The following is an 11,551-nucleotide window of genomic DNA, read 5'->3' on the forward strand; positions in this document are numbered from 1 at the left end:
CTCTCTCTGCTTGTGTCTCTGCCTCTCTCTCTCTCTCTCTCCGTGTCTCTCATGAATAAATAAATAAAGTCTTTAAAAAAAATTCAGTTCAGAATTGAGTATCTCATGTTGTGAGACCACATGTTAAGATACATCCGAGGAAATGTCTCCCATTTCTCTCCTTTAAGTCAATGTTATAGATTATAATTAGCATTTCTATGCTTCCTTCCATCCTTAGAATTGATATTCTGGATCACATAAGTAAAATTTTCATAAATTAAAAAAGGGACTCAAGATAATTTTTTTAAAAATTAAACCAGTAAGTGACTTCTGGTCATTTACAAATGGAGTCAATAGATTTAAAGGGCACAAGAAAATTGACAACCATCAGTGAATGCAAAGACATAGCTGAGTAATGTTACAGAACTCCAAAGATAAAGAAAGAAGATTAAAAGCAGAAAAGATTGTGATTGTTCCAGAGGTAAGATGAAATTGTTCTCCAGTCACCACAGATATTCACCCATAGCTGAGGAACTCTCTAGGTTTTCCTTTGTGTTTGTGGGAGACCTTGAGTTTCACATCCCACCCATAGCCCTTGTCTCTAAACTTGAAGTCAGAGGATCCAAGTCCCAGCCAAGCTCTGACACATACTTGCAGGTCACCATTAAGTAAGTCACTTCTCTCTGAGTTTTCTCATTTGTTAAAGTGTTTAACATAAAATAATATAACCACTGTCCATTTATGAGGATGAGATAAAAGTGAGGAGCGCCTAACACAGTACCTGACATGGGAGTAGGTCCATAGAAATATCGATTTAATCTCAAATGTCACACTCTATGAAGACTTCTCTCCACTTTTCACATAGTAAAACAAAGGTTTAGAGGCAGGGCTTGTCATTTAAAGCCAAGATATTTTAAGTCCACTCTCTGTTACATACCATGAGGCGCTTGCCTAATCTCTTCATGGCTGCCTGCATCTCCTGATTCCTTAGGGTATAAATCATGGGGTTGAGCATGGGGGTCATAACTGTGTAGCTGATGGACACAGCCTTGTCCATGGGGAAAGGAGTGAAGGGCCGGGAGTAGATATAGATACAGGGAATGAAGATCATAGACACCACAATGATGTGAGTGGTACATGTGGAAGCTGCCTTCTTCTTGGCTTGCCCTGAGTGGGACCTCAGCATCACCAGGATGACCGTGTAAGATATCAGAAGGAGAAGGAACCAGATGAGAACCAACATCCCACTGTTGGAGATCATGAGGAACTCCAGAAGGGAGGTATCAGTACAGGCGAGTCTCAGCAGTTGTGGGACATCACAGTAGAAGTTATCCAGGATGTTGGGGCCACAAAAAGGTAACGGGAGCATCAGAGCAAGCTGGACAATGGAGTGAACAAATCCCCCTACCCAAGCAGCCACCACCAGCCCCACACACAATCGAGGGTTCATGATGGTGACATAGTGGAGGGGCCGGGAGATGGCTACGTAGCGGTCATAGGCCATTACTGAAAGGAAGAAGACAGTCCCACCACCCAAGAGGTGAAAGAAGAAGATCTGGGCCATGCAGCCCTGGTAGGAGATGGTCCTGACCTCATGAAAGAAGTCCACCAGCATTTTTGGAGAAGTGACTGTGGAATAGCAGAGATCTATGACAGCCAGATTTCGGAGCAGAAAATACATGGGCGTGTGGAGCCGAGAGTCAGAAGTCACTGTAACCATGATAAGGATGTTTCCCACAATGGTGGTGACATAGACAAATAAGAACACCAGGAACAGGAATTTCTGGAGCTCCTGGGTCTGTGAAAATCCTAAAAGGACAAACTGGAACACTTGTGTGATGTTCTGTGCTTCCATGTGATCTTCACCACATGCCTAAAGAATAATCATGCAAAGCAAAAAAGTCATGAAAATTCCATCACTTTCCTTTGGAGAGTCAGGAATAAGTTAACCAAGGTCATTGTTGAATATATTCCAAGATGCAGCTTAGGAGAACCTTCCATGGAGATAAATATATTTTCAAGGCTCTCACAGACTTCTTTCCTTAACCACACCCTACATTGTATCACAGGCGTTTATTCATAAGTCTTTCCCCCTTTGTATCCCTCTGTCCTTGTCCACAGGTTTCATGTCTGATTCATACCTGATGTGCCCAACATAGTGCCCTGTGAAATACAGGTTCCACAAATATGGTAGAATTAAAAACAAAAATTAATAAACATGTCATCAAGTACACGTGACCACAAATATCAGCATCATCTCAAAAATCTTGAGAGGATATAGAGACTAATGATTTTAGATAAACAGATAGATGCTTCTTCATGGCAAAGGTTTGACTAGCTGCATATGATTCATTGCCGAAGGAAGAGAGGTGTGGATGAGAAGAAACTGTCATGCCCTAATTTGGAACCAGATGTAAAGCCAACAAGCAGATGATCTTGGCTGAAGGTGGGATGATTAGTACTTCTCAGACTTTTCTACGTAAATACTTCTCTAATGGCATTGTTGCCATTGGGCCATCTGCAAAGGTAACTCAAAACAGCGCAGGACAAATGCAAAATTTCTTTGAATTCTCAAGCTTTATATTTTAAGGGATCCCTGGGTGGCGCAGCAGTTTGGCACCTGCCTTTGGCCCAGGGCGCGATCCTGGAGACCCGGGATCGAATCCCACGTCGGGCTCCCGGTGCATGGAGCCTGCTTCTCCCTCTGCCTGTGTCTCTGCCTCTCTCTCTATCTCTCTGTGACTATCATAAATAAATAAAAATTTAAAAAAAATTAAAAAAAAACTATGTGAACTTTCTATTATACACCTATCTCTAGAAATCTTTTAGGGGCTTTTTAAAAAATAAGTATTGTGGCTCATAAACTTCAATTGCTTAGACCAAGGAGTTATAGAAAACATAAAATAGGGAAGAAACATTTCTTTAGTTCAGTAAGTGAAAGTTCTAAAAGACATTCACTTGAAAAATAAAGGGAGTTCTTTAATGTTAAAACTCATTCCCTTGTGTTACACCTTTCGAAAATTGTTTTCTCTAATCATTCAGGAAAATTTGCCCTGAGGCTTGACCCTGTGAGATAATAGAACATAAAAATATTTTTCTTCCCTGATTCCCACCTGATATATGGGAAGAACAACAGCAATTGCACTAAAGTAGTTTTCATAGAGAATTGAAAAGTGTAAATAGATTTATATCAACAAATATTAAACAGAATTATCTCTGAAATTATCTGTGAGGTGTTTCAGTACTTAAAACAGTATCATGTTTATCTTATCTAAAATTCACGTGTACCCCAATGTTTGTGTAAAAATGGTGTTCTGGGAAGATGCACTTTATTCTGTGGCTTCACCAACTTCTAGCATAAGACTATTTGAAAAGCATCCCTATGGACAATTGAGAACCTCTGTAAGCCTTTTGGTGGAAAATGACATGATGAAACAGTTAAAATAGGCTTATCCCAGCACACTAGGGTAGAAAGCCCCGAGACAGGCAGGAGTGGAGCAGATACTCCAAGGGCATTGTCAGAGCAACCCCAACAGAGGAGAACACATCTTTGTCTCTAGCTTTGTGTCCTTGCTCTAGCACATGGTGTCAAGGCTAGACTGGGTGGGCAGCATCTTTTTTTTGGGGGGGGGCAGCATCTTAAATGGCCTGGTTTGGCCTCTCTGTGAAAGCCCTTGATCCTTAGCACTTTATCCTCAATCCCAACCTTCCCACTTAATTACTGATTGCTAAAATGCAAATAGCATTATTTTCTTATCTCTGTCCCTATAAAGATTACAACTATCTCACACTTTTATATGCCTTTATCAGTCAGAGATGCACACTATGTAATGTCAACTTCCTAAAAGATATTTTTCCTCTAAATCAAAACTTTTGGGGCACCTGGGTGGCTCAGTGGTTGAGTATCTCCCTTTAGCTCAGGTCATGATCCCAGGGTCCTGGGATCAAGTCCCACATCAGGCTCCCTGCAAGGAGCCTGCTTCTCCCTCTGCTTATGTCTCTGCTTCTCTCTGTGTATCTCTCATGAATAAATATATAAAATTTTAAAAATAAATAAATCAAAACTTTAAAAAATTCTTCATTGCCTGAAAGAAAGAATTCACACTTAGATAGTCTTTCAAGGGCTCCTACCTTTCTTTGCAGATCCACCTGCCACTTAGCAGTTATTGAAGTAGTAAACATTTCTTGTAGTTGTAGCAGTAATTGCTGTCATTGTAGGAGTAGACATTTATTGAGTGTTCACTATGTGCTAGGCACTATGCTAAGCAATTTATAAATATTAGCTTGTTTTATTCTCATATAGTATTTGCATGCTTATAAAATATAGTATTATTACTTATCCCCACTTTACAGATAAATAAGCTGGGGCTTAAAGAGGTTAAATAATTTGCCCCAGGTCACACTGAGAGTGAGTAGCAGAACTGGGACTCTCACTCATGTCTGATTAGTCCCAGAATATGCACTCTTAACTACTATTCTCTTTTTACTTGCTTCTTGCTAAGAACCCTTGGCTTCAACCAAATGGATCCCCTGTTCAGTTCTTTATGCATCAGGAGCTTTCATCAGGCCAGCGCCCCACCTGGATTGCCTTCCCTTCCTGTTCATCTATCTGAATCCTACCCCTCCTTCAAGGCCCGAGAGTAATGAGCTATTCCCTAACGTTAACATGGACTGGTATTTTCCCACAAGGATGGCTCTATCTCCTCACTTGTGTTTGTAATTTCAGTGCAAGTCTGATATGTTGAGTGCTACACAGTTCCTAGGACATGCATAGCCTTTCTCATAGATGGTTCCCAAGAGAGTGCTTGATGGCTTGATGGTGGGCAGAGTACTGGGATGGGCCAGACCACTGTGAGAGGTCAGAAGAGAGCAAGTCACCACCAAATTCAAGGGAACCCCAAATCCTAATTCCCAGCATCATCAGGTTTACAAATCTAAAAGCATCATCTTAGCATGGTCAGCATGCTTTGCACAAACTTGTAAGAATCTTTAGAAATGATTCTTCCACCTACATGCAAAAAAGAATAGATTTAGATTGGAAAGCAAAATAAAGAGACATACTGAGAGGCATAGATATGAATAGGGAAAGAGAAGGATCCTAGACCCTTTCCTGTTATTGCTCAACCTTGTGTCCCATCCACTTTGCTTGTAGGAAATTTGTCCATGCAGGACTGAAAGAGGGGTGAGGAAGGGGGAACAAGTGGTTCCAAATTTAAGGGTAAATATAGTCTGTGGTCAGCTTGGAAGTATTAATGGATCTTATTAAGACAAGATATAGATGAAGAGAGGATGGAGGTACAGCTGTAGAGAAGGAATGGAGACTTGGAGTGGGAGAGCAGTGGGTAGGAGGAGGAAGAACAGAGGATTAAAAGGGAAACATTAGAGGGTGGGATGTGTGAGAGAAAGACCTGGTGTGTTTTCTTCTAGGTGTGGGAAGAAGCTGGAGTATGTGGGTGGGAGATGGGGGAGAAACCAGCTGTGTCTCTCTTCTGCTCTCCCTCCCACCCTCTGTCCTGAATTCCACACAACACATAAGCCAGTACAGACAAAAGTCTTAGTTCCAGATAAAATCAACTGTTCCCCCAATCCCCGTCCCCCAGCATTCTTGCCCAGTGACTTCTCCATACCCTCACTCTACCCCGTGCTTGTCTTACAATAGGCTTTGCAGGAGCCTTCTCAGTGCTGGCTTGTCCATGGGAAGGACATTGTGGCCATCACTGACCTCCAGCCCAAAATGGCCACAGGAACTTAGAATCTTCACCCTCCAAGCTACCCTTCTCCTGCAGCTCCATTCTTCTCCTGGCCTCTGTCAGACCAAGAACACACAGAGGATTGGCCTTAAGGGAAAGGACACTCCTCAGGGAAAAAAAAAATAGGCTTAATTCATGCAATGAAGCTTGGCTGAGGCTGCCAGGGGCAGGAGCAATGGGAGTTATTAAAAAAAGTCTGTGAGCTGTTGCATCAGATGCACATTATCATTGAGAAGCCGTCTTGGGTTCCAACACTCCAGGGGCACTGATCATAGGACCAAGATGAAGAAGAGGAAGAACCCTTATGGGAAATGAATTCCTGAGGAGGCTTAGAAGCACCAAATCCTTGGAGGTCAGCACCATGGGCAGTGCAAGGCCTCCACCCTCTGCTTCCACCACTCTAGTTGAAAAAGTGAGTTCTATTCCAGGACATGGTCCAGGTCATGCCTTTGGTAGAGTCAACTCCAAAGCCTTTTTCACATGTCCATTTGTTAAAGCATATCTCACCCCAACCTCTGACCTGCTCTCCTCACAGCCAGCGTGACCGTCTCACTACAAATTGGCTAAGTTTATTCTCCAGGTGTAACTCACATGCCATCAAATTCATGATTTTAAAGTGCACAGTTCAGTGGGTTTTCATATATTCACAGGTTTGTGCAACCACCACCAGCCATGATCTAACTCCAGAGCACGTTCCTCACTCTATTTTTATATGTATATATAAAATATATATTTATTGGAGTTTGATTTGCCAACATACAGTATAACACCTAGTGCTCATCCCACCAAGTGCCTCCCTCAGTGCTCACACCCAGTCACCCCATCCCCCCACCCACCTCCCCTTCCACTACCCCTTGTTCATTTCCCAGAGTTAGGTGTCTCTCATATTTTGTCACCTTCTCTGATTTTTCCCACTCATTTTCTCTCCTTTCTCCTGTAATCCCTTTCATTATTTTTTATATTCTCTGTATGAGTGAAACCATACAATGATTGTCCTTCTCGATTGACTCACTTCACTCAGCATAATACCCTCCAGTTCCATCCACGTCGAAGCAAATGGTGGGTATTTGTCGTTTCTAATGGCTGAGTAATATTCCATTGTATACATAAACCACATCTTCTTTATCCATTCATCTTTCGATGGACACCTAGTCTCCTTCCACAGTTTGGCTATTGTGGACATTGCTGCTATAAACATTGGGGTGCAGGTGTACTGCCATTTCACTGCACCTGTATTTTGGGGTAAATTCCCAGTAGTGCAATTGCTGGGTCGTAGGTAGCTCTATTTTTAACTCTTTGAGGAACCTCCACAGTTTTCCAGAGTGGCTATACCAGTTCACATTCCCACCAACAGTGCAAGAGGGCTCCCCCTTTCTCCACACCCTCTCCAACATTTGTTGTTATTTCCTATCTTATTAATTTTCCCCATTCTCACTGGTGTGAAGTGGTTATCTCATTGTGGTTTTGATTTGTATTTCCCTGATGGCAAGTGATGCGGAGCATTTTCTCATGTGTTTGTTGGCCATGTGTATTTCTTCTTTGGTGAAATTTCTGTTCATGTCTTTTGCCCATTTCATGATTGGATTGTTGTTTTCTTTGCTGTTGAGTTTAATATAGATCTTTATAGATCTCCAGGATCTTTATAGATCTTGGATACTAGCCCTTTATCTGATACATCATTTGCAAGTATCTTCTTCCATTCTGTGATTGTCTTTTAGTTTTGTTGACTATTTCTTTTGATGTCCAGAAGCTTTTTATCTTGATTATGTCGCAATAGTTCATTTTGGCTTTTGTTTCTCTTGCCCTCATAGATGTATCTTGCAAGAAGTTGCTGTGGCCAAGTTCAAAAAGGGTGTTGCCCGTGTTTTCCTGTCTTGATGGTCACAGCTTTGTAGTACAACTTGAAATCCAGCATTGTGATGCCCCCTGCTTTGGTTTTCAATATTCTCCTGGCTATTTGGGGTCTTTTCTGATTCTACACAAATCGTAAGATTATTTGTTCCAACTCTCTGAAGAAAGTCCATAGAGCAACCTCCTATTCTCTTGCAGCAACTCCTCAGTCTAGTCTATCACCAGGCCCTGGGAACCACTAATCACTAATCTACTTTTTATCTCTGAGGATTTGCCCATTCTGGACATTTCCTGTAAATGGAGGCATATAACATGTCGTCTTCTTGCTTCTTGCTTCTTTCTCCAAGCATAATGTTTCCAAATTCCTCTCTTAGTTCTGAATTCCCCTTTACAACTGCATAATATTCTGGGATCCCTGGATGGCTCAGCGGTTTAGTGCCTGCTTTCGGCTTGGGGCGTGGTCTTGGAGTCTCGGGATCGAGTCCCGCTTTGGGCTCCCTGCATGGAGCCTGCTTCTCTCTCTGCCTGTGTCTCTGCCTCTCTCTCTCTCTCTCTCTCTCTGTGTGTGTCTCTCATGAGTAAATAAGTAAAATATTTTTTAAAAACAACTGCATAATACTCCATTGTGTGGAAATACTATTTTTGTTTACCATAATCAGTTCTTGGATGTTTGGCTTGTTTCTATGTCTTGGCTATTATGAATAACATTGCTATAATGTAACATTTGCACACATGTTTTTGTGTGAACATATGTTTTCAATTAATATATAATTGAATATTTATATACCTTTAATATATACCTGGAAGTTAAAATACTGGGTCATAGAAAACTCTATGTTTAATCTTTTAAGGAGCTGCCAGTCTGTTTTTCAGCAGCTGCATCATTTTGTATTCCCACCAGCAGTGTATGAGCAGTCACAGTTTCTCCACCAACATTTATCATCTGTCTTTTTTTTTAATAACCATCCTAGTGGGAGTGAAGTATTTTTGTGGTTTTGTTTTAATTTTAATTCCAGTATAGTTAACATACAGTGTTGTATTAGTTTCAAGTGTACAATACAGTGATGCAACAATTCCATACATCACTCGGTGCTTATTACAAGAGGTGCCCTCTTTAATCCCCATCACCTATTTCACCACCCCACCTTGTAACCATCAGTTTGTTCTCTATAGTTCAAGGTCTGTTTCTTTCTCTCTCTCTCTTTTTAAGAATTTACTTTTAAGTAATCTCTACACCCACCATGGGGCTTGAATTTATAATCCCAAGATCAAGTTGCATGCTCTACTGACTGAGCCAGCCAGGTGCCCCAAGAATCTATTTCTTGGTTAGTCTCTCACTCTCATTTTCCCTTTGCCCATTTATTTTGTTTCTTAAATTCTGCATTTGAGTGAAATCATATGATATTTTTCTTTCTCTGACTTATTTCACTTACCATTATACTCTCTAGCTTCATTCATGTTGTTGCAAATGGTAAAATTTCATTCTTTTTATCGCTGAGTAATATTCCATTGTATACATATACCACATCTTCTTTATCCATTCATCTATCAATGGGCACTTGGGCTGTTTCCACAATTTGGCTTTTGCAAATAATGTAAGAAACACATGGGTGCATATATCCTTTCAAATAAGTGTTTTCCTATTCTTTGGGTAAATATGGAATAGTGCAATACTAGTTCATGGAGTAGTTTTATGGAAGAATCTCCATACTGTTTTCCACAGTCGCTTCACCAGTTTGCATTCCCACCAGAGTGCATGAGGGTTCCTTTTTTCCTCAAACCCTCATCAGCACTTGCTGTTTCTTCTCTTTTTTATTTTAGCCATTCTGACAGGTGTGAGGTGATGTCTCATTGTGATTTTGGTTTATGTTTCCCTGATAATAAGTGATGTGAATGTCTTTTCATGTGTATTTTGGCCATCTGGATGTCTTCTTTGGAGAAATGTGTGTTCATGTCTTCTGCCCATTTTTAAATTGGATTGTTTGTTGTTCTGCTGTTGTGTTGTAGAAGTTCCTTTTATCTTCTGGATACTAACCCTTTGTTGGATATGTCACTTGTAAATATCCTCACCTGTTCAGTAGGTTCTCTTGTAGTTTTGTTGATTGCTTCCTTCGCTGTACAGAAACTTTTTATTTTGATATGGTCCCATATTTCATTTTTGCTTTTATTTATCTTGCCTCAAGAGACACATCTACAAAAATGTTGCTACAGACATTACTGCCTGTGCTCTCTTCAGGATTTTTATGGTTTCGGGTCTCACATTTAGGTCTTAATCCATTTCAAGTTTATTTTTGTGTATGAAGGAAGAAAGTGGTCTAGTTCCATTTTTTTTTTTTTTGCATGTAACTGTCCAGTTTTCTCAACATTTGTTGAAGAGACTGTCTTTTTTCCATTGGATATTCTTTCCTGCTTTGTCAACGATTAATTGATCATAAAATTGTGGGTCTATTTCTGGGTTTTCTATTGGGTTCCATTGATCTATGTGTCTATTTTTGTGCCAGGACCATATTGTTTTGATTACTTGAGCTTTGTGATATAACTTGAAGTCTGGAATTGTGATATCTCCAGTTTTGCTTTTCTTTTTCAAAATTGTTTTAGCTATTCAGAGTCTTTTGTGGTTCCATATAAATTTTAGTATTTTTGTTCTAATTCTGTGAAAAATGCTGTTGGTATTTTGATAGGGATTACATTATATTGGTAGATTGCTTTGGCTATAGACATTTTAACAATATTTGTTTTTCCAGTCCGTGAGCATAGAATGTCTTTCCATTTCTTTGTGTCATCTTCAATTTTTTCATCAATTTTTTATAGTTTTCAGAGTACAAGTCTTTCATCTTTTTGGTTAGTTTTATCCCTAGGCATCTTATTACTTTTGGCATATCATAAATGGGATTGTTTTCTTAATTTCTCTTTCTGCTATTTCACTATTTATGTATAGAAATGCAACAGATTTCTGTACATTGATTTTGGTATCTTGTGACTTTACTGAGTTCATTCATCAGTTCTAGTAGCTTTTTCGTAGAGTCTTTAGGGGTTTTGATATATAGTATCATATCTGCAAGTAGTGAAAATTTTACTTTTTCCTTACCAATTTGGATACCTTTTACTTCTTTTTGTTGTTTAATTGCTGTGGTTAGGACTTCTAGTACTATGTTGAATAAAAGTGGTGAGAGTGGACATCCTTGTCTTCCTCTCATTATGGTTTTGATTTACATTTCCTAATGATCGATGATGTTGAACATATTTTCATGGGCTAATTGGACATTTGTATATCTTCTTTGGAGAAATGTCTATTCAAATCCTTTGTCCTTTTTTATTTGAGTTATCATCTTTTTTGAGTTATTTTGATGCTTTGTATATTCTAGATATTAAACTCTTATAAGATGTGTGATACACAAATATCATCTCCCATTCTGTAGGTTATTTTGTCATATTTTTGATAATGTATTTGATGCCCAAAAGATTTTAGTTTTTATGAAGTCTAATGCATCTATTATTTCTTAAGTTGCTCGTGTTTTTAGTGTCAAATTTTAAAATCCATTGACAAATTTGAGGTCATAAACTTTACTCTTATGTTTTTGTTTAATGATTTTATGGTTTTAGCTCTTTTATGTAGTAGTTGATTCGTGTTAATTTTTATGTGTAGAATGAAGTAGGAGTCCAACTTCATCGTTTTGCGTATAGTTATCCAGTTGTCCCAACACCATTTTTGAAAAGACTATCTTTTCTCCACTGAACATCTTTGACACTATTGGCCATAGATGGTATGGTTTATTTCTGGACACTCACTTCTCTTCCGTTGGCCTAGATGTCTATCCTTGTGTCAGTACCATAGCGTTTTGATTACTATAGCTTTGTAGTAAGTTTTGAAATTTAAGAGCTGTGAATCCTCCTGTTTTGTTTTTCTTTTTCAATGTTGCTTAAGCTATAAACCTATATGTTTAATGCTTAAGCTATAAACCTATATGTTT

The 11,551-nt window shown here is 39.4% G+C and overlaps 1 protein-coding gene across 1 annotated transcript; it reads right to left on the reverse strand.

The window, feature by feature from the left end:
- Positions 1-892: 892 nt before the first annotated feature.
- LOC121473978 (olfactory receptor 4D1) lies at positions 893-1,834 on the reverse strand. The gene has a single exon (XM_041726809.1). The coding sequence runs from the start codon at positions 1,832-1,834 to the stop codon at positions 893-895; it is 942 nt and encodes a 313-aa protein (XP_041582743.1).
- Positions 1,835-11,551: the final 9,717 nt, after the last annotated feature.

The sequence above is a fragment of the Vulpes lagopus genome, chromosome 12, assembly GCF_018345385.1.
Source record: "Vulpes lagopus strain Blue_001 chromosome 12, ASM1834538v1, whole genome shotgun sequence".
NCBI lineage: Eukaryota > Metazoa > Chordata > Mammalia > Carnivora > Canidae > Vulpes > Vulpes lagopus.

Coding starts and splice junctions, on each gene's coding strand:
- LOC121473978 (XM_041726809.1), bottom strand. CDS start 1,834: ATGGAAGCACAGAACATCACACAAGTGTTCCAGTTTGTCCTTTTAGGA.